This window comes from Protopterus annectens, chromosome 5.part1, assembly GCF_019279795.1.
Source record: "Protopterus annectens isolate FY-2018-M chromosome 5.part1, PAN1.0, whole genome shotgun sequence".
Taxonomy (NCBI): domain Eukaryota; kingdom Metazoa; phylum Chordata; order Ceratodontiformes; family Protopteridae; genus Protopterus; species Protopterus annectens.
This window is the reverse complement of record NC_056736.1, coordinates 588,969,878-588,996,428: the sequence shown is the minus strand read 5'-3', so window position 1 is coordinate 588,996,428 and position 26,551 is coordinate 588,969,878. Positions and strand designations below refer to the sequence as shown.

General features: G+C 41.6%; 1 protein-coding gene across 1 annotated transcript in view; it reads left to right on the top strand.

The window, feature by feature from the left end:
- Window positions 1-26,551, top strand: part of UVRAG (UV radiation resistance associated) — a 2,169,435-nt gene that overhangs the window by 1,332,274 nt on the left and 810,610 nt on the right. Inside the window, exon 12 of the mRNA XM_044073201.1 lies at window positions 11,399-11,564. Within this exon, the coding sequence (XP_043929136.1) occupies window positions 11,399-11,564 (166 nt within the window). The remainder of the gene's footprint in view (window positions 1-11,398; window positions 11,565-26,551) is intronic.

The window sequence follows — 26,551 nt, the reverse complement described above, 5'->3', positions numbered from 1 at the left end:
CACCACAGCCCCCCCTGGTGTTTATCAAATGCATGGCAGTGGTAGCAGCTCACTTGAGGCTACATGACATTTGTGTGTTTACTTATTTGGGCAGGTGGCCACAATGAAAGAATCTTTACCCAACTGAAGAATACTTGCTGATGTGGCTCATCTGCCCGTCTTGGGCATTTCTGTAAATTAAGTCCCTTCTGGAAACAAGTCAAGCCATTCATTTCATAGGATGCCACCTGGACACAACCTCATCCATTGTTTCTTCTCCCTTAGAAAGAGTTCAAGTCTAAGGGATGTCATTCAGCATCTTCACTTTACATCCCCACCAGGGGTCTTGGTTCTTCTGGTCTTAAGACTTGCTGTGTCTTCCATATTAATGGTTCTTTTAGCACAGAATCATGTGAGAATTCTTGCTGTCAACACAGACTACAGCTGTTGTCGGTGGTCAACTTCCCCCTAGGTTTTCCAAGGAAGACCATTCCTCATGCCCCTTTCCTCACTAGTAGTTACCATGAACACCTTTCTCCTGGTGTGGGGTGGACATTATCAGGAGAGAAATTGTCCATGGTACACAGAGCAAGAGACCAACCTGCACATCATTTTCCAGGTGGTGTGGGAATTTCAGGACTTCTTGCCATGAGGAGGTGATTTCCATCGGAACTGATAAACGTAATGGTAGTTTGGTAAATCAGCAAGCAGGGAGGAACCGGTTCCAAGATGCCGTGATAGTGTGGCAGTGGGCAGTCTATGTCTCCTTTCTTGGTAGCAATCACATGAGAGTTAACTGTCACTCTACAGGCTTGGCATAACCATCGTGTTGTCTCACAAGTGGTCTCTAAATCCAGCAGTGGCTCATTAGATTTCTTTCATTGCTGGGGCTTTCCTTGTTATGATCTTTTCACTACCCCAGACAGTACCAAATGCAGTATCTACTTTGCTGTAATAGTCTCAGTGGGGAAGTCCCCAAGAGATGGTTTAGTGAGACAGTGGCCTCCTGTATGCCTTTCCTTCTCTTCCTGTGATGTTCAAGCTCATCCTGAAAGTATTAAGATTCAAAGCTTCAGTGACCATCATTGCCCCTCACTAGCTCAGATGAATTTAGTTCCCCCCTACTAAAGCCTCGTCTCAGGTAACCCCACTAGTAATTGGTTCCCATGAGGAACCTTCTTTCCCATTCTTCTGGGTCATTTCACGCAGACCTCAAGTTGAAATTGAAGCTGTTGGTTCCCCAATGCCAGTGATAGCCAGTGACCCTCCCTTATCTCGGAAAATAGAGTATATCCTTTCAGCATCATGGTAAGAGTTCATACATAGAATCTACCTGAGTAAGTGGAAGTATTTTTAAACCTAAGCATCTCATCAGGGCCTAAGACCCTTCTACTCTGCCTGTTCCTCGGATATTTCTTTTCCTATTGCATCTCTTTTCTTCAGGCTCCAGTTTCTCCACTATCTTCCAACTTTCATCAGATTATAGAAAGCCTTTCTAAAAGAAATCTGTCTACTTTACCTGCCAGTAAGAGAGTTGGTTCCTCCATGAGACCCAAGTTTTGTACTTGAGGCTTTGAGAAAGTCTGTGTTTGAACTAACTTCTTCCCTGAAGTTTCTGTTTTGGAAGACTATGATGTTCTTCGTGTTTCACTGTTGCAGTCATCACATTTGGGTTATCCCTGCCAAGGGTATCCCTCGGCCTGCCTGAATACCAGAGACTTAGTATTTCTGGGTCGGTTGCTGTCGCTTGAAGACTGACGTCAGGTTGTCAGTGGTATAAAGGAAGGCAGCCAACACCATTACATCAGTCTTTCTTGACATGGAGCCCGAAGCAGAAGCATTTCACACAAGTGCCGGTCAGCCACTACCTGAGTTTCATTTCGGAATTGATGTTGAAGTCTTCGAAAGCTAAGTACCCCATTGGGGATCCTTTTTTCTTGCACTAACCAATGTTAGAAAAAGTTAATAATTGTCTCGCCTGTGGAAAGCAAACACCGCACCGGGGCTTCCACTTTTACTGAGTCACTTGTCTAGGCCCAGACCACAACGTCCCTCTTTATCTGTTCTGTGCTTTGTTTAATGCCAGAACTATTCGTCTTCGGGCACTTATCATTGCCAGATATTTCCGATTACAGTCCTCGAATTCCGATATGGCTTCCATAAGCCATCTGACAGTAGATCTTCTGAAAAAGTGTAAAGATAAAGACAGCGACAGACCACTCAGGACCAAACCTTCCGACGACGCTACTGCTAAGCTGGTAGTCAGTCCTCCGGAACTCACTGAGGTGCTTTCGCAGTCCCTGATGCCCACTTGAGTTAATTCGCAGGCAGCTACTGAGACCCTTTCGGAGTCCGGTATGCTGCAGAACTCTTCTTCATCTAAGGATCCTGCGGTCGTCTCTACCTTGGATGGGTCCAGAGCCGCTGTGCAGGCACCGACTTCCGAGGATGTCCTTCGCAATACCAAATCCAGACATAAACCGACGCCTTCTTTTATGTCTACCGTTCTTTCTAAAGCGGAGTTCCATAGGCCCAGGGATCGAACCACCCCCAAGAAATTGACACCCAGTCATTCTCCGGCACCTGCTCTCTTGCCTCAGTCACAAATGCTTAAAATGGCAGAAGACCTTATGTTGATAAGGGGAAGCCAAGCCACTCCCTCAAAAAGAAAAAGAGATCTGTCTACAATAGTTTTGTCTGAACAAGAATCAGACTAATCTGATGCATCTGTCTATGAAGACATGCAGCCCCTCTCTACATATGAGGATTCTGATGCATAGGAATCTATTTCTTCAGCCTCTCCCCCAGAGAATTTTTCCTTTGGGGAAACCCTGCATACTTTAAGGGAGCATTTCAAATGGGAGAGTCAAGACTTCCCACACTCTAAAAAGAGACTCGGAGAGTTCCTAGACCTTCCAAAGCACAGGCCTTTAGCCATCCCCCAGTTCTAGATGTGGTGGATGACGTCTTCCTTGAATCCAACTTGACTTAAGGCGCCTTTCCTGTGCGCAGAAAACCAGACTTGTACTACAGAGTCCCTGACTCTTAAAAATATCTTTTTAAAAACCCAACAGTGGACCCTGAGGTCATTACTTAAGGCCCAAAAGGGGTTAAAGCTATTTCAGCTAAGAATCCCACCCCCTTAGACAGAGATTCCAGAGCACTGGACAAATGAGGTAAAAAAAGTATACACAGCTACTCTTGCTATCAGGGCACTAAATTGTCAGTTCCATATCCTTAAATATCAGCAACATACCTTGGAACGCCTTAAACAAAAAATTTCCTCCTTTCCTGCATAGGCAGAATCTAAAGATTTACAGGAGTTAGTGCACTCTGCTGGTCAAGTAACTAAACACACTTTGCACTGTGGTTTTGATGCCCTAGAAGCTTCTGCAGGGCAACGATCACTGGATCTGTCATTAGAAGACATGCATTGCTTAAGGAACAACCCCTGCCATACCATGTCGAATCAAAATTGTTGGATGCACCCTTGCACAAATATAACTTATTTGGTACTAAATCAGAAGAGGTGTTTACAAGATGGAAGAAAAAGCAAAATCTATGCAGACTGTAAAAAACTTCTTAGAGGTACAGCCCCCTAGGTTCACAGGCATTTTCCTTCCAAGCACGGGTTCTTTCCTAGTAAACAGGGGCAGCCTAGGCCCCGTGACGGAGATCTAGGTAGTTCATAGGTTCATAGGTTAGTGCTATGCTAATTGCCCCTTGTGGGCCATTTTAAGCCTAGCCAATTACCCCACGTGAGAATCAAACCCTGCACTTTGTGTTTGCCAGGTAAACACCTTAACCATTATGCTCATCCTCCCACCCTGCCTCCACTTCAAAACCAGGGAGTTCTAAGCCACCCCCTTAAGGTAAGAACTCACAATGACTCACCCCCTCCCGACCTCGCCTATGCCCACCATCACATACCCCAAGGAGGAAAGCTCTCCTTTCACTCAAGCACCTGGGCCACCATTACCAAGGACCAGTGGGTTCTGAACATTGTGTCAGGGGTACAAATTTTCCTTCCACACTATTCTAACCTTAAAAGCGTTCCCAGATCTACCACTAAATCAGTGGGCAGAGGCTCAAAAGCAAATCCATACCCTGCTCTCCTAGGGAGCAGTAAAACATGTTCCTGCAGAGCAGATAGGCCAAGGCTTTTACTCCAGACTTTTTCTGGTACCCAGAAAAGAGGGCACTTGGCACCCCATCTTCAATCTATCCATTTTAAACGTTTTCCTGGTGATCCCAAAATTCCCTCCAACAGATCCTACCCATGTTGTCCAAGGACGCTTGGCTAGCCACCCTGGTCCTAAAAGAGGGCTACCTCCACATTCCCATCAGGGAGTCATGCAGAAAATATCTTTGCTTCAGGGCAGTATCTCAACACTTTCAGTTCTCTGAGCTACCTTTTGGCTTATCTACTGCCCCCAGTGTGTCCACAAAATGCCTGGCTCCGGCCTTTGCTTTTTGCAGACAAAGAAATATTCAAATTTACCCCTTCTTAGACGACTGCCTTATTCAGGCAGACAACCAGGAAAAGCTCCGCGAAGACCTGGCGTTTGTAAAGAATCTACTAACCTCCTTAAAGGTGCACAGTCAGTGAAAAGAAATCAAACAGGTACCCACCAAAAGGATAATCTTCCTGGGAGCAAGTCTGGACACAGCATCCCAGTGGTATGCTTCACACCAGAGAAACAAAGTTTCCTATTGGCTTACTTCTGTCAATTGGCCACCAGTCCCCAGATTACTGCAAGGAAATTCTTTTACCTATTATTCCTTGCCTGAGGAAGGAATTTCTTTGGGGGGCAACAGCCTGCTCCCACAACAAGGGACTGCCCTTCTCCCCACACCCCACTGCCCAGACCGTCACCAGAGACGCATCAGACTATGCTTGGGGTGCACACCTGGATGGCAGGTGCATATAGGGCCATTGGAACCCCCAATGCAACTCCCCCTACACATCAGTCAAAAAGACATGATGGCTGTGCTGCAGGCCTTGATAGCTTCCAAATCACTTCCCTCTCCAGGAGTTCTCCTGATCAAAACCGACAACACCACAGTGATGTAGGACATCAACAAGCAGAGAGGGACTCACTCCTACCCACTGTGTAGGCTGGCCATGACCCTTTGGTTTTCAGCCTCTTCCATGCAACTACACCTGTTGGCACAATACCTGCTGGGCTCTCTCAACTCATTGGCAGACCAATTAAACAGAAAACGTTTGGACCCCCATGAGTGGCAGCTCAACAGAAGCACATTCTTACTAATAACTCAGAAGTGGGGAACCCTGGAGGTCGACCTCTTTGCCTCCCACACCAACCATCAGCTCAGCAAATTCTGCACCAGGGAGCATCACTGCTTGGCATGATAGATGAATGCCCTGTTCTTCCCCTGGGTAAACCTCTCTATCTATGCCTTTCCTACCCTACCTCTCATTCCCAAGGTACTGATCAAAATCAGGGAGGAAAAACCAAGGACCATTCTCATAGTTCCAGACTTGCCCAGACTGCACTGGTACCCCTTGCTGCGCAGCCTGTCCCCACTGTCCTCAGATTCCCAACCTCCTAACCCAGAGGGAAGGGGAATTCATGCACCCCCAATTGCAGACACTCAGTTTGGCTTGTACCATGACTAATTTGACATCCTCAGTAAACAGGTTCTGGATATTATCTGAGAGGCCAGACGTCCTAGCACCAGAAAGTCTTGTGCAGATAAATGGAAAAGGTTCTGCACCTGGAACCAGGCTAAGGGGGCCAATACAGCTTAGCCCTCCATCCCTCTCATCCTGGATTACTTAGCTGACCTACTATACAGTGGACTCTTTCCCATTTATAAAGATTTATGCCTCTGCTATTTCAGCCCATTTTCCCACTGAGCAGCCTCTTTTTTCACACCCTCTGATCAAACAGTTCCTCAGAGGGGCTAACAACTTCCAGAAGGGCACCAGCTTGTGACCTTAACTTTGTATTGGAAAAGCTCACCCTGCCTCCTTTCAAACCAGCTTCGTCTGCAGAGCTAAAATTTCTCTCTTGGAAGACAGCTTTCCTCCTGGCCATTACTTCAGCCAGAAGAGTTTCTTGAGCTGCAAGCACTCATGGCAGTAGGACCTTTCATCATCATCTATGCGGACAGGGTATCCCTCAGAACTAATCCATCCTTCATGCCCAAAGTGGTGTCCCGTGTGGCTCTCAACCAATCCATCCATTTACCCACCTTCTTTCCTAACCCTCAAAACAAGAGGGAAAGGATTCTGCACTCTGTAGATGTGCACAGACAGCTCAGATACTATCTGGACAGGACTAAACCCTTCAGACAATCTGATCAACTGCTGGTTAGCTTTGCTTCAGGGGCAGAGGGCAAAGACATCTCCAAGCAAACTATTTCCAAATGGATAGCACACTGCATCCATTTCTGCTACAAACAGCATGGCAAGCCTCCCCCAAGGGGGTCAGTACACACTTCACCAGAGCAGCTTCCACAGCTGCAACTTTCCTCATAGGAGTCCCCACAAGGGACATCCTGGAGGCTGCCACCTCTGCAACTTTCCTCATAGGAGTCCCCACAAGGGACATCCTGGAGGCTGCCACCTGGACTTCTGTTCACACACCTTTACCAAATATTACCACCTGCCTCTCTTTTCCAAATCCAGGGCAGGTTTTGCCTCTGCAGTCTTGCAGGGCATGCTAGCCAGCCCCTAGCTTCCTGTACTGCCTCCACCCATTTCCTCAGCTTTGGGAATCTACCCAAATGTGATGATTGCAACAGTGAAACACGAAGACCATAGCACAGTTGTGTACACTTACCATAAATGTAGATGTTCAAGTGTCTTCACTGTTGCAGTCCTGGTTTCCCTCCCTCCTTCCCCCTTCTTGTTTTTACCTTTCTTCCTTGTTGTTCTCCTTTCCTTACAAGGGACATTTTGGTATTTATTTTCCATTGGTGGGGTTCTACCACCAGAGGCCTAGCCTTCTATTTTGGGGGCTTCTGACCGGTTAGGGCAAGTAAAACTGATGTAATGGCATTGACTACCTTCCTTTATGCCACTGACTACCTGAAAACTGACCCAGAAATACTAAGTCTCTGGTATTCAGGCCGGCCGAGGGCTACCCTGACAGAGATAACCCAAATGTGATGACTGCAACAGTGAAGACACACGAACGTCTACATTTATGGTAAGTGTACACAACTGTACTTTCCTCATGCCTGTAATTTCAGCCAGAAGACTTTGAGTTGCATGCTCTGTCCTCTTTTCTCCCTTACGTAGTATTTCATAGGATACTTTTTGTTGCATACAAACCCGTTTTTTTCCCAGGTGGCAACTGAAATTAATTTGAAGTAGTCCATTCATCTGCCAGTTTTCCCCCAGTCATTCAAACAACAGAGAATTTATTCTGCAGACCTTGGAGGTCCATCATCGTCATCATCATCAACCCCCTTTTCCCATTTTCTACATGGGTTTAGGGTATCACGTCAACTGGTCCATCCCAATTCAGTGCCGCTGTCGTCCTTTCCTTTGACAGTTTTGCCTGTCACATGTCTTCTGTCATGCTGTCCATCCACCTCTTTGCTAGATGTCTGTGTTACCTCTTGCCTTCTTCCTGTCTTTCCCAAATGTTCTTCACCAGATTGACATCTGTTTTCCTTTAATGTCCAACATCAGTTGAAAGCTTACCTGCTTAGAACTAAGACTTAATACTCTCAACTGTTTGTGTGTTTATTTGTGTCATTTGCTGCAAATAAACTTGGTGCCAGCATTTGCAGCAGTACCTTATCTAAATGTTTTTTGGACTGTATCACCTTTTTTTTTTTTTTTTACTTGACCAGCAAAACCTAAGGCTCATTCTGCAGCATCCCCCCCTCCCCCCCAAAAGGAGAGATAACTATCCCAGCGGAGTGCAGCCTCCCATACATCTCCAATGCGCAGGTGAAAGCTGCTCTCTCTAAAGCTAAAAACACAGCATCAATGGGACCGGATGGTGTCCCCGGCTGTGTGCTACACGAACTCAATGAGGAACTAAACTCGCACATAAGGCAGCTGTTTAATCTTAGCCTTACCACAGGATACGTGCCCAAGGAGTGGCGTATGGCAACTGTGGTCCCACTCCACAAAGGCGGTGCCTCTACGGACCCTGGTAATTACCGCCCCATAAGCTTAACAAGCCTGGTCTGCAAAGCTATGGAGAGGATCATAATGGAACTCATAAACAAAGACATAGGGGACTTGCATGCCTTTTGAACTTGGTCGACTTCTTCGAAACAGTCACCAAGGCCATTGATGAGGGAAAGGCAGTCCATACAGCCTACCTTGACCTTGCAAAAGCTTTCGACACAATACCCCACTCGGGTATTATAGAGAAACTTACCAGCTTAAATGTAAACCCATATGTCACAAGATGGGTTGCAAACTGGCTAAAGGACAGAACCCACAGGGTTAGAGTAGCTGGCGCCATGTCAGACTCCAAGCCGGTCACAAGTGGTGTCCCACAGGGCCCAGTCCTTGGCCCCCTGTTGTTCGGCATCTACTTCTCAGAAGTACAGGCTAACATAGGAGGACTATGGCTGACAAAGTTTGCAGATGACTGCAAACTGGGAGCCATAGTGGAAAGTACATCAGACACAGATATCCTTCAGAGGGGTCTCACGGAAACTGATAGCTGGTGCCAGAGCCATGGCCTGAAGTTAAATGCCAAAAAATGTATAGTCATACCCTTCGGGAAAAACAAGGTAACCCCAAGCTACCATATAGGTGGCAATCCACTAAGCACAGAAGAGGTTATCAGGGACCTGGGGAACCAGGTTGACAGTGGCCTTTCTTTTGACACTCACATTGCTAAAGTGGTTAGAAAAACCTTCTACATTGCCCACCTGATCATGAAAGGATTCACATCCAGATCAAGTGAGGTTATTGTTCCCCTGTACTCTTCACTTATCAGACCAATGATCGTGTACAATGCCCCATTCGGGATGTATCTCACCCGACACCTGCAGCAATTGGAGAGACCCCAAAAGTTCCTCACCAAAAGGATAAAGGGACTCCAAAATCTGTCATATGCTGCCAGACTGAAGAAACTCCAGCTCTATTCAGTCGCATACCGTCTGCTCAGAGGTGACCTGTGCCTGACATACAAGGCCATGTTCAACCCGGAATTAATGGGCATGCTCCACCTCAAAAAATCCAAATCTACCAGATCCACTAGAGCAAGTGACTTAAACCTTAGCACGGATATAAATAGGACATGCTGGAGGGATAGATTTGTCACCCAAAGACTCCCTTTGTTGTGGAATAAAATCCCGGTCCATGTCAGGCAGAGCACCACGCTGGCTCTGTTCAAGAGAAATCTTGACCGGTGGATGGGGAATCATCTCTGCGTCACTGCTGGACAGAGGCACAACAAACTAATGGGCACAGTATTTTTTAACATAAGGGGTGGCGTAAGCCACAAAAACTCTGGGCTAGGCTTATAAATGCCTTAAGGCAGATAGCCTAGTATAAACCTATGAACCTATCCATGTGCAACTCTATGGCCTTTTTCAGGAGCTCTTCAGTTGATGAGATATTTACAATAACCACTTGGTCCTGCTGCAACATTTGCCAAACACTACACATTGGATGTAATCTGGAGCTGTAGGGATTCCTTTGAAGCCATAATCCTCAAAGGTCTCCTGTCATGATTCCACCCGCGTATTCAGTAGCTGAGGATTCTGGCCCATCAGTTGGATCTGACAGGACAGGATAAATAAGATACATTATTTATGTGCTGTTCATAACTCTGAATCCTTTCTTTCTCATCTGTCCAATATGACATTCCACTTTCTGTTCTCCTTCCACTTCTAACAACGAAAGGACCTAGAAGACCTTGTCTGTCCTCCTTTCTCGCTGCATAACTATGGGCATTCCTTTTGTTACTGTCAGGTAGTACACTCTGTCTGTGATAAGTATACTTAACGGTGCACTATGAGTATAGAAAGAATTAAAGTAGGTTGAGGTTAGAGCACTAGTTTTGCTGGCCCTGATCCGACAAGTGGGCCGAAGACCCATCACTCATATCTAATGAACCAAGATGGACATGATTCTGAATTGGGGTAAGTGCATAAGTACCATTTATGTAACATCTTACCAGACTGGCATCTTTACTTTGTAATACTGTGGCATTTATGCTGCCATTTTGTTTGTTTAAAAGGATTCTGAATTCTGGTAAGTACATAAGTACCATTTATGTAACATCTTACCAGACTGGCATCTTTACTTTGTAATACTGTGGCATTTATGCTGCCATTTTGTTTGTTTAAAAGGATTCTGAATTCTGGTAAGTACATAAGTACCATTTATGTAGCATCTTACCAGACTGGCATCTTTACTTTGTAATACTGTGGCATTTATGCTGCCATTTTGTTTGTTTAAAAGGATTCTGAATTCTGGTAAGTACATAAGTACCATTTATGTAACATGTTACCAGACTGGCATCTTTACTTTGTAATACTGTGGCATTTATGCGGACATTTTGTTTGTTTAAAACGATTCTGAATTGTGGTAAGTACATAAGTACCATTTATGTAACATGTTAGCAGACTGGCATCTTTACTTTGTAATACTGTGGCATTTATGCTGCCATTTTGTTTGTTTAAAAGGATTCTGAATTCTGGTAAGTACATAACTACCATTTATGTAACACGTTACCAGACTGGCATCTTTACTTTGTAATACTGTGGCATTTATGCTACCATTTTGTTTGTTTAAAAGGATTCTGAATTCTGGTAAGTACATAAGTACCATTTATGTAACATCTTACCAGACTGGCATCTTTACTTTGTAATACTGTGGCATTTATGCTGCCATTTTGTTTGTTTAAAAGGATTCTGAATTCTGGTAAGTAAATAACTACCATTTATGCAACATGTTACCAGACTGGCATCTTTACTTTGTAATACTGTGGCATTTATGCTGCCATTTTGTTTGTTTAAAAGGATTCTGAATTCTGGTAAGTAAATAAGTACCATTTATGTAACATGTTACCAGACTGGCATCTTTACTTTGTAATACTGTGGCATTTATGCTGCCATTTTGTTTGTTTAAAATGATTCTGAATTGTGGTAAGTACATAAGTACCATTTATGTAACATCTTACCAGACTGGCATCTTTACTTTGTAATACTGTGGCATTTATGCTGCCATTTTGTTTGTTTAAAAGGATTCTGAATTCTGGTAAGTACATAAGTACCATTTATGTAACATGTTACCAGACTGGCATGTTTACTTTGTAATACTGTGGCATTTATGCAGCCATCTTGTTTGTTGAAAAGGATTCTGAATTGTGGTAAGTACATAACTACCATTTATGTAACATGTTACCAGACTGGCATCTTGACTTTGTAATACTGTGGCATTTATGCGGCCATTTTGTTTGTTTAAAAGCAAAGGAAGATTTGAGCACAGCTGTTGCCCTGGGTTACACTGCTCACCTGGTGTCAATGATTTCCATTTTCCTGCAAGTGCCACTCCGATATCCTATAATCCACAAGGGTTCGAGGTCTGTAATTAAAGACAACATTACAGACAAGTTGTCCGAGAAGGAGAGGGAGTAAGTACCATTTATGTGCAGCGGTCAGTGTAATATATTCTGTATGTCACACACACAACCACATAATCACCCACCGGGTCTTTCACTAACACCGTTTACTGGAATGTGGCACTGAAGTTCTTTGCATTCATGTTATTTCCTGCATGTTTGGATGATTCTGTTCTTATGTCATGTAATAATGTTTTTATAACATCAAAGCAAATTCCAGATTTCTGAAAACAAAACTTAAATATTCTTATTTTTGAACAGTTGTTTTTTTGCTTAAGAAAGCATGTGGTATTGAGCAAAGTATCTTGTAACCATTTATTTTGTAATAATGCACCAAACTGGTATAACTAACAGTGGCAATGCTCACCTGTGGATTTTTATCCATAAGGTGTTAGAGCATTCAGTGGAGACTTGGGTCTCTGTTGTCAAAGCACTACACACATTGGTGTAGCATGCAATAAACACAGATATAAAAGTGGAAATCAGTCTCTGACTTTGTAGTGCTGTTTTGTGTTTGTTACCCTGTAGGTGACCATACTAGAGACTGTAATTGGTTTCATTTGAAGTGCATTTTGATGTGGTGGTTATTGGGTGCTTTGTGGAGTCACTTATTTTTAACCTACTTCTTGTTGCATTTTGTTAAACCATGGTTTATACATGGACCCAGATCAAAGATGGGTACTGTCATTTACTTGTTTGCAAAACTTGTATCTGTGTCCATGGGAATACATCTATTTACATTGCAAGTATTGTAGCTCGTAAATATGGTAGTTTCTCCCATTTTAAACATGTAATCAGGGAGGAAGATTGGATACTGTAGTTATTTATACATACAGAAGTGTAACATTTGTACACTGACACTAATTTCATTCCCACTATATACTTCCAGTGTATTATTTCTCACTAATCTGTGTCTGACTGGTATTTGTCAAATTTCAGAATTTTCCAGGGCTGTACTTAGCGGCCTTTTACAGTTGTACCTATTAATATTTCCCCTTGTTATATCTGTGATACTCAAAGATTACCACATTTCTTAATTTTCTTTCATTCCTGTACTTTATTGTGGGGTGTATATGCTAGGTTAGGAGAGTGTGTGCTATTTGTACACAACTCTGTTCATAGGTTCATAGATTAGTACTAGACTAACTGCCCTTGTGGGCCATTTTAAGCCTAGCCAGTTACCCCCTGTAAGAATCAAACCCTGCACCTTGTGTCTGTAATTTAAACACCTTAACCATTATGCCAGCCTCTTGCTCATAAAATCATGATCCTGATCTTGATCTTAATGTTCGTGGAGGAGTCCCTCAGTTCAGTGAATGAAAATCTGAGACTTACACTGCAACCCTCCTCTTAACAGATCATGAGTCGGGTGTCGCATAATTTATTTATTCATTCATTCCATTTAAGTAAGATGTCTGTCTCAGCCACCACCAATTTTCAGTGGAGGCCTGGAGAATAAAACTCCAAGCAATGTAATTATTCTCTGCTGCCTTTGAGAGGATTACCACTTTTACCTGTGCCATAATTGTAAAGGCTTTATTTTATACATTTGTTGACACGTTTCCCTTTTTAGATGTTCTGAAGTAGCACTATCTGGTTAAAAGATTTGCTTAGCAGACAAATGGAGGTGTAACAGTTTGGAGTCATAATTGTCTGCATTAACTGCCAGAGTGCTTCAGTGCCACCATCCCCAAGAGATGAAGGGAAAAGCTTGATGCCTACCTTTGCTCACTCAAGATGATGACCAGCATAGAGGGGCTAACAGGAGGGTTCAGCAGACCAGTGCCTTACAGGCTTGAGATGGTGAATGAGTTTGAGAACAGACATCAGTCACACCCACCTCCTGCTTAGTCCACTTATGAAGGAGCCTCTTATTTCATGTCTGTTGCAAACTTATGCTCATCCAGAAAAGAGTCAAGCTTACAGCAACTATTAGCTGATGATGAGGGGGGCATGAAGTGTAACCGTAACAGCAACCTTGAAGACAAGCTTAATAAGTCCATTGATTGTAAGTATGTTAAAATTGACAATGTTGTTAGTGTCAATGGGAAACGTTTTACTGTCCACAGGTCGGCTAACTGTAATAGTAAGGACATAATTTATATTGCTATGTTAAAACTGACAATGTTGTTAGTGTCAATGGGAAACGTTTTACTGTCCACAGCTCGGCTAACTGTAATAGTAAGGACATAATTTATATTGCTATGTTAAAACTGACAATGTTGTTAGTGTCATTGGGAAACGTTTTACTGTCCACAGCTCAGCTAACTGTAATAGTAAGGACATAATTTATATTGCCGTGTATGAATGCTCTTCTGCTTATTACATGGGGAAAACAGATCGCAAGTTGAAAGAAAGAATAAAAGAATATCTGAATGCCATTTCTGAGTTAAATGTAGCGAATGCCCTAGCTAGGCATGTAGCCACTTTTCCTGGTCATCTTACTGGAGAAACTGATTCCTAATGTTAGAGGTGGTCCTTTTGGGTGGTCCTTTTGGATTATACCTGGAAATGAAAGAATTGTATTGGCATGTACATTTTAATGCTGCTACCTTTCCAGGACTCAGTGAAACATTACCTATTGCTAGTTTTTTTCAAATTTAAAGCATTTCAAAGGTAATTACATTTTTAATTTGTAACTCAGTAACACTTTCATTGTTAAAACATAATTATTTTTAAAAGATGTTTATTAACAAATGTTTGAATATTGTTTGACATGGTTTAGTTATTGTTTTGTATTATGATGATGTCATTATGAGGTAGCGCATTGGCTTTTTTATAAAAGCCTCTGCATTTTTGTGGCCCAGGTTTTATCTGATGAAGTCTGGCATTGGTTTTAAGGTAAAAAGTGCTTAATAAAATTTTAGTTTTTGTGTGCTCTACAAAGATGCTGCTTCCGCTTTTTCTGTAGTTTATGTAGTTTTTGTTTTCTTTCTTAGTGTAAGCAAGGGCATGGCATCTAGGTCCAGAGAGGTCATCACACCACTGTGCTCCGCTCATATCAGACCCATCATACAGTATAATGACCCTTTGGTATGGACCTGACCTGACACATGCAACAACTAGAACATCCACAGAGGTTCCTTACAAAAAAAATACAGAGAGTAAACACAATGTCCCACTCTGTTCACCTCAAAGCTCTGTTCCTGTGCTCAATATCATACAGACTTTTGAAAGGTGATCTTTGTTTGGTAGACAATGCATCCCTGAACCCTGTTTTGGTTAACAATTTGCACATCTGCAAAACAGACAGCATCAGAAGTACTAGATTAAAAGACCTAAATGTTGCTTGTAACATAAATAGCACATGTCGGAAAGAAAGATATTTCTCTAAGAATTCCCATTCTGTGGAACAGGCTCCCTATCCCTGTTTAAGCTCAACTTGTACCAATGAGTCAGTAATCAGAAATTCACCCCGGTCTGGTTCCTATGTCTCTGATGGATAGAGGCAGTTAGTAAATCACCTCCTGTATAAATCAAATTTGTGGGTCACATTTGGGTTGCACGGCCATAGTGGTCATCAGCCTAGTATGTATCTATAAACGTAAGAACTACTGGATCAAGTGTCCTCCTTTGGATTGCTTTCATAACCACCAACTACAGCATCTTATTAGAGGTATGCTGTCCCAGGTGCAGTTATGTCTGTTACATGAGGTGTCATAAGAACTTGGAGGGAGTTTGTGAGTATATGGCAAGTCTTGTTTCATAGAATGGTTTCAGTGATGGGCTTGACAGGTGTGTGCAGTACTGAAAGGTAAGTGTGTTTTTTAATACCTGAATGCTGCTGTCTAGCAGTGCTGCAGTGAGTGATCGAGAGACTGATGAACAGTACTGCTATGGTTCAGTATTATGGTTCATAGCTTACTGAAACTGATTTATTTCAGCAAGAATACAGAAAATATCCTGCCATATTTAATATCTTTTTTTTTTTTTTGATCCAGTAATGAAGTCCTCCACAGTATGATGGTATTTGGGATTTCCTCTATGCAGTCCCCTGCTCAGATTTTTTCCTATTTCTAGTGCCAACCTCAGGGGTTAATGCCATTACCATTTGATGGTGTGTGCCATAGCATCACACTTCAGCCTAGATGAGTATGCATCATACATGTGCCTGACACTTCTCTGACACTTCCACACCTTGTGTCATTCATGGTATTTGTCTTGGAACAGTTTCCATGTTGATTGCCAAAGATAAAAAAAAAAAAAAAATCAAATCTGAAGTGTCTGTGTAGCAACAAAGAACCAGACCGCCAATGTCTGCACTGTTTGGGGGAACAGCACCTGTCAAGTACTACTGTAAGTGCCATTGTTTTAATACAGCCACCTCAAGATGTAGGCCTGTTTTTTTTTTTTGCAGAATGTCAGCTATTTCAGTATTCCACACGGGGATCACTAAAGGGTGCGTAAGATGATCACAGGAGGGCAAACATTAGTGAGTCCATTGTAGATGTGGCCTTGCTTGTCAATGACTCCCCATCAGTTAACAAAGGGTGGAGCTTGCACCTGTCCTGCACCTTGGCAAATGAGTAGTGCCGAAACACGGCAGAAAACAAACTAAGAAGAAAGAGGCACGATAAATGAGACTGACTGCATATCTGAGGAAGTTTTTAAGTGTAAAGACGAAACCGTTCATCATTAAAGTATTTAAACACTTCAAAGTAATTTCTGGTTTTATTGAAGCATTTCTAGAGTCTGCAGTGAGTCTCGCTTAGCATGCCGTTTCTTAAATGAGTCGTGCACCCCAGCAGCCTCTGCGAAGGGTGCAGCCTGTGCTATCAACAGTGTTGCACATCAGCCAGCTGATTGGTCAGAGCTTGGCCACAACCAGCCTGCATGTGTGGTGTGTAGGCACGATGGCATGGAATTTAATTCACTAACAGCGTTCTCAGCACTTAGTGCTGCAGATCCAAATTGTTTTGTTGCAGAACAGCTGTTTTTCCATGTGACATTGACTGTCCTGAGCTTTAGACATTTATCTGTTTATTAATAAATAAAATGCAACACAGATAGCACCAAGTTGAATACTTCAACGCAAAACGAAACAACAGGAATCAAGCAGTAATCAAGTAGTAAAGGATTTAATCTCTCTAGCGCCTCGGCCACCAACAGCCTTCAAGGAGTAAAAAAAACAATACACTCCACACAATATATATACACATCATGAAGTGACAATTAAGCAATTAAGCAGTTAAACAATTAATATAATTAAAAATTTTAAAAATACAGCATCACTATTAAAGAATACTTCTCCAACAAAATTCTACATTCAACCCTCTGGGTACCAAAGTATTATATTTTAATATAAAAATAGCTTCCTTTTTTAAAAGTATACATCTAACTTTATCTTTATCAAAATCAGATGCCATAATATGTTGTAAAACAGTCGCTTTTAAACCCACAGGGTTACTGCTATGATATTCGTTAAAGTGTTGGGCTACAGGGCTATCATCCCTGTTATTCCGAATGTCTCTTAAGTGTTCTAGCAACCTCACTTTGAACATTCTTTTAGTCTGTCCAATATAAAATTTTTTGCAACTACATTTAATTGCATAAATCACCCCATTTGTTCTGCAGTTATAAACACCATTAGGTGAAAAGGAAATATTATTAATACAGGGGAAGTGATTCACTGTATAGCAACAAATACTACACTTCCCACAAGGCTTAAAGCCTCTTTCCACAATTTGTTTAGACAATCTCAATTCTGGTCTAATAAATTTACTATAAACTAACAGGTCCTTAATGTTCCTTCCCCTCTTAAAGGAAAAGACTAATTTTTTATTCACTAGACCTGTTAGATCTTTAAAATTCCTTAGAAATTCCCAAAAGTTTGTTGGAGAAGTATTCTTTAATAGTGATGCTGTATTTTTTAAATTTTTAATTATATTAATTGTTTAACTGCTTAATTGTCACTTCATCATGTGCATATATATTGTGTGGAGTGTATTGTTTTTTTACTCCTTGAAGGCTGTTGGTGGCCTAGGCGCTAGAGAGATTAAATCCTTTACTACTTGATTATCGTTTTTTATTTATCTGTTTATTGTCAGCTGGGATATTTCCTTATAGGTCTGGGAACATAGTATTAGTGAACAGAGACTGACGCCGCTACCGAGTTCTATGCCAGCCTGTCCATTCTTTTTGTTGATCTTGTTTCCAAAGCATTGGTGCCTTGTTGCTCAACTTCTGTCTCTTGCCTTTGAGTTGGCCATCCCAGCTTTCATATGGGCAGCACATAGTTTGCATACACCAAATGTCTGTATATCTGCCAATGCATTCTTTTTCATTAAATTTCTGTTTTTGTTTTTCTCAAAGCGTAACAAAAGCAAAACAAGATAAAATTTAGAGTAGTTAACTAAGAATAAAATAGCTTTGGTTAATAGTTGCATAATAATTTAAACAGAAACCAAGATCCAGGACTACAATTATTGAATATAACCTGAAAATTGAAGTCCGTGTTAGGATAATTGCATGATAATTTAATGTAAACCTCTCCATGATGCTTTCCAGTGAGTAAGACAGTCTGTATTAATTTAAATACTTGGTTATGTATGAATAAAATATTGTTTAGGAAAGCCCTTGTAGATTAGTTTGTTCAGTTGTTAAGAACATTCGTGAAGCAGGTGGTGATGTAAACAACATAGTCTTTGCTTAAAAAAATTTGATCCAAATTTAAAATGCACTATTGACAGGATAAATTGTCTCCCCTAAAATAAGTAATAAAATTATGTATTAGAAAGTTTATAGATGAGGATGTACCACTGAACATTTTTCCATAAATTTAACCATAGTTTTTGTCAGTCTTCAGTGAAAAATATCTGTTCTGGTACAAACTTCAGCAAGTTATAACCAGCATTCTTAAAAATGGCAGCAAATTCCACTGCCCAAACCATTTACACAGATCTTAAAACTTTTACTCAGGACTAGCACAGTGCTTTTCTCCTTTATACATTTGTTTTTAATTGTTTTACCCAATATACATTTCCCATAGGAATGTAAAGATTACAGACCAGATGCTAGCATATCTCTGCTAACAAAGGTTTTGAAAAAAACTTTTGTAACCACATATTTGACTGTATTAAAATTGTAGCCTCTTTTGAGATCAGCAGCATGGGTTCTGTAAGGGCCTTTAGCACCCTAACTGCACCTTGTACTGCTCCCAGTGTAGCCTGTAGCAACATGAATGAAGGCCTTTTTGCAATTGGACTCTGTTCATATAAAAGCCACTTTGGACCTTGTACTGTACAATGGTTCAAAAGTTATCTTAAAAATTGACCCTTCCAAATGTAAACAATTTACAACTTCTCAGACAAACGTAAGCTGAATCTTGCTGTATCCCAAGGATCTGTTTTAAGTCCCAGACTGTTCTCACTGTTTATAAATGATTTAACTCATGACCTCTCTTGTCTCAAACAAGTAGTGTTATGTTTACAACCTAATTCTAACCTTCAGCAAAACTTTGGTTGAATTACAAGCACCACAAGCCAGTCTTTTTAATCTCTGTAGCTTGACGTTAACCATAAGCTTAATTGATGTCCTTATTTATTTATTTTACATTTGTTGACCGGGAAAGTTCAACTAGACACAGATCCATTTTCAGCGGAGGCCCGGGGAGAAAAGCTCCAATGGCATTACATTCAAGAAAATTTCACAAAAGAAGGGCTAGCATATTACTTCCATATAAACATAAGTAAGCTTAACAATTCTTAAAGGAGACATTTAGTAAAGTCAATAGGTTAAGATTATTCAGGATTCCAACAGTAAGATCTGTATAGAATCATTTTTTTTGTATTAATGTATATCTGAGTGTTTGCCTGAATTATGAATACTTGCAGTAATTTTGTTAATGTCCTAACTGAAATCACTGTTTATTTTATTATTATTTATTTAACATTTGTTTACTGGGAAAGTCCGATTTGGAATGAGCCAATTTTCAGCAGAGGCCCAGGGAGAAATGCTCCAGACACATGTCTTTGAGAAGTGGGAGGAAACCGGAGCATCCAGAGAAAGCCCACACAAATGTAGGGAGGACATGCAGATTCAACACAGAAGGCACCCCGGCCGAGAATCGAACCAGAGAACCTCTTGCTGTTTACCACTGCACCGCACTGCACTTGCACTGCTGCAGAATTCTGCCGTTTTCCACCCTGCAGAAAAGTAAACAATCATTCACCTATTATAGTAAAAGATACCTTCAGTATTCCAGTCCCTTCTGTAACGCACCATAAATGTTTTGGCATTCTCCTAGACCCTTCCCAATCTTTACACTACACACAATGTAGTCATCAGTATAACATTCTCTCAGCTCTAACCGTTCTGAAGTATTGCACCCTTTGTCACCTAATGCAGTGTCCCATTGCTGGAAATGCTGTCATCCTATAGATCAGATATGCCCTCCCTTTGCTCACCCTTCATTCAAGCACATATGCTCAAAAGTTAGAAGTATTAGAGAAAAAATTGTGTTGCTTCGTATTGCATGATGACTTGAGCTGCTGTAAGGCTTTCATTGGTTATCTATATAGAGCAGAGCCACAGTGTCACTCAGCATGCTTCTCCGGGGTTGCCACAGTGGGTCACCTGTCCGCTCATGATTGGCACGGTATTAAGTTGCCAGCCCAGCGCCCAACCTTCCACAGAAGTCACACAAATGCATGCACTCACACCTATGGCCAATTTAGTGTCCACTCCACCTACAGCATGTCTTTGGGGTGTGGGAGGAAACCGGAGCACCCGGAGGAAACCCACGTGACCACAGGGAGAACATGCAGACTCCGCACAGAAGGCACCCCCAAGCCGAGGATCAAACTGGAGAACCTCTTGCTGTGAGGCTGCAACGTTAACTGCTGCACCCCCGTGGCCGCCCTCACTTGGCATGCTAATATTCAAAATTATATCACTTGGTAACGCCCCCTCCGTGCTTGAAATATCTTTAATAAGCTTTAGGCATGGAAGGTGTAGCCAGGTAATTGTACTATATTAACACTGTATATTTTTCCATGTTTTGTAGCAAGTTGGAGACTAGGTGTGGCCAATTGTTTTTGGATAAAGGAAATGGAAATGTTTTGAGGATCTTGAAATTAAAAAAAAAAATGCCAATGAAAATGTATTTTTATACATTTGTTAACTGAACTAACCCATTGGACATAAGTGTCCCTTCAGGGTGACCTGGGACCACTGTCAGATGACCTGCTTAGAGTTGCACAGTAGGCAAACGGAGGTGTAAGGAATCAAATCTTATACCCTAGACTGCAAGAAGCAACTTAACAGCTCAGAGCCTTAATCGCATCTGCTAAGTGCTAACATTTAGAATCTGCAGAGAAAAATGACAGTGAGAGTTTGGATGTTTTAGACTAGCACAGGCTTTAAGGGCATATCATTTGTGTAGAGATATTATAACTGACCCAGTAAAAGTGGCAGTTTGTGCAAATGTAACCAAGAACCTCAAAAGTAATGCACAAAAAGGTAGAAGAAGCCAGAAGCAAGTCTTGACTAATAAAAACAGTTTATTGAAACAAAAAAGGTGTAGCACTTTCATCCCAAAAAACTGTTTACAGGACTATTTCAGAAAAATAAATTTGACTTTCTCTTTAACACAGGTGATGTAAACTTTACATACCAAATACTTATTAAAGACATATTGCATCTTTAAAAAGCAGTGAAGTAATGTAATACGAAAATGCCTATACAGAAAAAAATTACTATTCCTCAAAATTCAGTCTCTCAAAACAATTAATCATTTTATATTGTTAAAATTAATAACCAGATTTATAATATACGAGTCAAGGGTATTAATATAGTATGTTGTACATATAAAAAAATATCATTATCCAACTGTGTTGAAAACTTACATTTAAGCTGATTACTTAATGCATTGTTAGTTGATAAGTAGCAAAATAGTGTAATAGAAACTTTTAATCATTTTTTAAAAAGTGTTTTTAAACTATTTAAATCAAAGTTTAGCTGATCTCAGCCTAAGAACTGATTTGATAGACACATTTTCAGCCTGTGCCGGGTGATGTGTAGGCTATGTTACTGCAATAGCGCTTAATAGTTTGGTTTAGTCTCCCCTGCATCCTAACCCCATGAGTTTATGAGTACCTTTCCTATTATACCATACCTAAATTTTTTAAACTAAAGAGGAGTTTCCCAAGAGCCTTAGCGGAAACATTTATAAAAGAAATAATTCACCAATGGGGTGATAAATACAAACCCCTTTTGGGTATTGGTTTAAATAGTGGCATTAATATATTTAACTAGGTAACTACAGCTAAAGGCACTTAAATTAGAAAGAGCTTTTTTTTTTTTTGTCCAACACAGTGATGGAGCCAAGGACGATAAAATATTACATAGAAAAACTGGACCATTATGGAAGCAAACAACTCAGTTTTTAAATGTAGTGCGTGAAAAAACAAACTTTGCATATACAACATGTAAATTTAAGAGGTTGATTGGAAGTGAAAAAAAGAAATGAAAACTCTAAAAATCCAAGGTCAAAAATGGGGACCAGATAACATCTGTACTGTAGGTAATGTCCAAATAAAGGTGAGGACATAGACTTAACTCTGGGAAATATACTTGGTTGTTGTTGTTGTTGTCTTTCGGCTTTTCCTGGTTAGGGGTCGCCACAGCGGAACTCCGGTCCGCTAATGATTGGCAGTAGATTTTCACGAACGCCGAGGTGCCAGCTCGACATTCAACCTTCAGTGAAGGCACGCCCATTTACGCATGTCTTTCGAACGCCCACCCATCCGTGGGGAGGACATGCAGACTACACACAGAAGGCACTCCCCGCATTCCAGCCAAGAATCGAACGGGAGAACCTCTTGCTGTGAGGCAACAACATACCTTTTTGTTTGATACTTGATAAAACACTCAGAATGCAAAGAGGAAAATGTTGATTTTCAGATGTAGTGTATATGGCTAAATGTTCAGAATGTATGGGTTTCTATGTGGGGAAAAACTGAACAGCCACTAGGGAAGAGAATGAGCATAATTTATGACATTATTAAAAAGAACCCTAACAGTGCACCACAAGTTCAGCTTTTCAAAAGTGTAGGCTTGGTATCATAAAAAATTTACTTGTCAGTCCCGTACTGAATGAAAGTGCGCCTGTCAAAACAGTTCAAAACTGAGATCAGCTAAACTTTGGTTCGAATAGTTTAAAAACTTTGTACAAGAGGAACTAACAAATTCAAATGTATTGTTTTGACAAGGTCCAGTAAAAAGTGTTTGGGATGAAAGTGCTAAACTTTATTTGTTTCAATAAAATGTTCTTATTAAATAGTCAAGAACTTGTTCCTGGTGTCTTCCCCCTTATTGCACATTATTTCTGTGTTTTTTTTTTTGTAGATATTTATAAATGATTTGGGGAATCAAGCGAATTCTGACATTTCCTTGTTTATGGGTGACATAAGGAGTTTCTCTAAAAGAAAATTTGGGACAAATATCTAAGCACTACATCCTTAGAAAGCAGTGGAATATTTAAGGTTTTCAGAATTAATGATAATGTTTATAAACTTAGTGTTCCACCTCTCCCCACACAAAAACTTGCAGCTACAACAATGTCACTGCTGAGAACTACTTGACTAGCTCCTTCCAGCTCTCATCACACAATAGCATACTGCTAGTAACAGCTGCAGTATACGTCTTCTACAGATTAATTTCTTCTAAACTAACCCTTATCAGAATGCTTCCTACTACATCACTGACCTTCCTGAGGTCCTCGTCTACCTGATGTTTGTGTTTCACTGTTGCAATCATTACATTTGGGTTATCTGCTTGCAGGTAGCCCTCAGTCGGCCTGATCATCAAAGTCTTGGGTCCTGCGTCGGGTGCTGTCTCTTCTTCCATGACGTCAGGGGGTATAAAGTATGCAGTCGATGCCATTACATCAGTCTTTCTTGCTGTGCGGTGCCCAAAGCAGAAGCAGTTCGCAAGTGCCGGTCGGCCGACTTCTGAAATTTTCATTTTCGTGTTTCAGAAGCGAAGTCTTCTAAAAAGCTAAGTACGCCGTTGGGGATGCTTTTTCTTGCTCTAAACTGATGTCAGTAAAAGTTACCAATTGCATTTCTTGTGGAAAGCAAATACCTCATAAAGATTTTCATTTGTACTGCATTCCTTGCTTAGGCCCAGACCACGACATCCCTCGCTGTCGGTTTTGTGCCTTATTCAATCCTCGTACTATTCGTCGTCGGTTCATTTTCATATCTAAATATTTCAGTACTGTGTTCAATTATCCAGAAATGACTTTGGTAAGCCATCCGACTACCGACATTCCGAAAAAACAAATGATAAGAATGGCTGAAGACCTTATTACTCTAATCGGGGGAAGCCACCCTTCTCCCTCTGAGACCTAGAACCAACTTTCCTTCTGATTCTTCAGATCAGGATTCTGAAATTTCTGTTTTTTCTGATAACCAGGATTTGCCCTAATCTACCTATGAGGATTCTGATGCACAGGACTCCATTCCCTCTGATTCCCCTCAAGAAGATTTATCTTTTGGTGAAACCTTGCACACTCTTAGGGAGCATTTCCACTGGGAAAGCCAGGATTACTCTGATTACAAAATGAGGCTTAGGGAATTCTTACTCCTGCCTCGACACAGGCCTTTAGCTATCCCGCGTATACTGGACATTGTAGATGATGCCTTCTTGGAATCTAGCCTGGCCCCAGACACCTTACCTCCGGCTCCCAGGAAACATGACAGTATTACAGAGTACCTGATTCTCACAAGTTCCTCTTTAAGAATCCTACTGTGGACCCAGAGACCATTTCACAGGGACACAAAGGCATTAAGGCTACTACTGCCAAAAATCCTACCCCTTCTGATAGAGATTCCAGGGCCCTGGACAGATGAGGTAAGAAGGGTATACACTTCTGCTACTTTGGCCATTAGGGCCTTAAACTGCCAGTTTCATATGTTAAAGTACCAGCAGCATCTTATTGGATTACTTAAACATAAATTGATGTTGATTCCTGACTGAGCTGAAAAAGAATTACAGGATTTAATGCATTCTGCTGAACAAGTTGGTTAACATACTTTGCAATGTGACTTTGACTCCTTAGAGACATCTTGTAGGGCTGCTGTTACTGGGTCTGTTCTTAGAAGGCATGCTTGGCTTAAGGAGCAAACTCTACCAGATCATGTTAAAGCCAAATTACTGAATGCTCCCTTAAACCAAGACTGCTTGTTTGGCAATAAAGCCGAAGTAGTTCTTAAAAAGATGGAGGAAAAAGCTAAATCTATGCAAACTGGTAAAGATTTTCTGCAAGTGCAGCCTCCCAGATTTAGTAGGCACTGGCCTTCTAAGAATTGGTCCTTTCCTGTCTCTTCCAGGCCTTTCCAGTCCAAATCCAGGAACTGCAGACCATCTAGACCACAGTCTCAAAGTACTCACAGGCCTAAGCAGTGGGCGGCTTCCACTTCCAAAGCTGGAAGTAGTAAGACACCCCCCTATGGTAAACTGTCGCAATGACTTAACATTAAACCTTCCAAGCCCTGCTCATCTGACCGCGCCTTTAGGGGGAAATATCGTCCTGCATGCAAAAAACTGGGAACCCAAGACAAATGGTTTTTAAATATTGTTTCCCAAGGATACAGATTCCACTTCCACACCTTACCAGCCTTAAAAGGTTGGCCAGACCCTACCCCCAAATCAGTGGGCAGAGGCTCAACAGCAGGTCCTCTCTCTTCTAAGCAGCAGGGCTATCCAACCTGTCCCAGCAGAAGAATGGGAACAAGGTTTTTACTCCAGACTTTTCCTGGTACCCCAAAAAGACAACTCCTGGCGTCCTATCCTGGACCTAAACACCTTTTTGGCAATTCCAAAATTCAAAATGCTAACTCTTAATCAGCTGCCTCCCATCCTGGGCAAAAATGCCTGGTTGTCAACACTGGATTTAAAGGAAGCTTACCTGCACATCCCAATAAGGGATTCTTGCAGAAAATGCCTACGCTTCAGAGCAGGCTACTTGCACTATCAGTTCTCTGCACTGGCCTTTGGCTTATCTACTGCGCCCAGGGTATTCACAAAATGCCTAGCTCCAGTCATTGCATTTTGCAGACAAAGAAATATTCAGATATACCCATACCTGGACGATTGTCTAATTCAGGCAGAAAGCCAGGACATGCTATTAAAACATCTAGCATTTGTAAAGAATCTTCTAACCTCACTGGGATACACCATAAACGAAAAGAAATCTCATCTAGTACCCTGCCAACAAATTGTATTCCTGGGAGCAAGCTTGAACACAACTTCCCAGAAGGCCTACCTCACGCCAGAGAAACAAGTTTATCTGACCGCCTTCTTCAAATTACTGGCCACAAAGACCCAGTTAACTGCAAGAAAAATACTGCAAGCTCTGGGGTTCATGGCCTCCTGCATCCTACTAATTCCATATGCAAGACTGCAATGGTATCTAAAAAGCCTTTGGTGTCAACATTCTCAGGACCTGGAAGCAGTGATTCCTATCATCCCTTGTATAAAGACAGAATTCCTTTGGTGGGCAGAGGCCTGCTACCTCAACAAGGGACTGCCATTCACTCTACCCCCTGCTGCCCAAACCCTAATAACAGACGCATCAGACTATGCATGGGGGGGGGCTCACTTGGCAGGGCAGTGCATTCAGGGCAAATGGAACCCGAGTCAAATGTACCTGCATATCAATCAAAAAGAAATGTTAACTGTACAGAATGCTCTGACAGCTTTCAAGGACCACATCCTTCCAGGACAATTATTGGTAAAAACAGACAAACACCACTGTTATGTGGTACATAAACAAGCAAGGGGGAACCCACTCATACCCCCTCTGCAGACTAGCCATGGCTCTGTGGAACACAGCCTTGAGCTACCTAGTGCACCTACAGGCTCAGTTCCTGCCAGGCAAGCTAAACTCACTGGCAGACAACCTAAGCAGAAATCTCATGGACCCACATGAGTGGAAACTGGAACCAAAGATATTCAACATGTTGAGAAACAAAAGGGGGGGCAGAGATAGACCT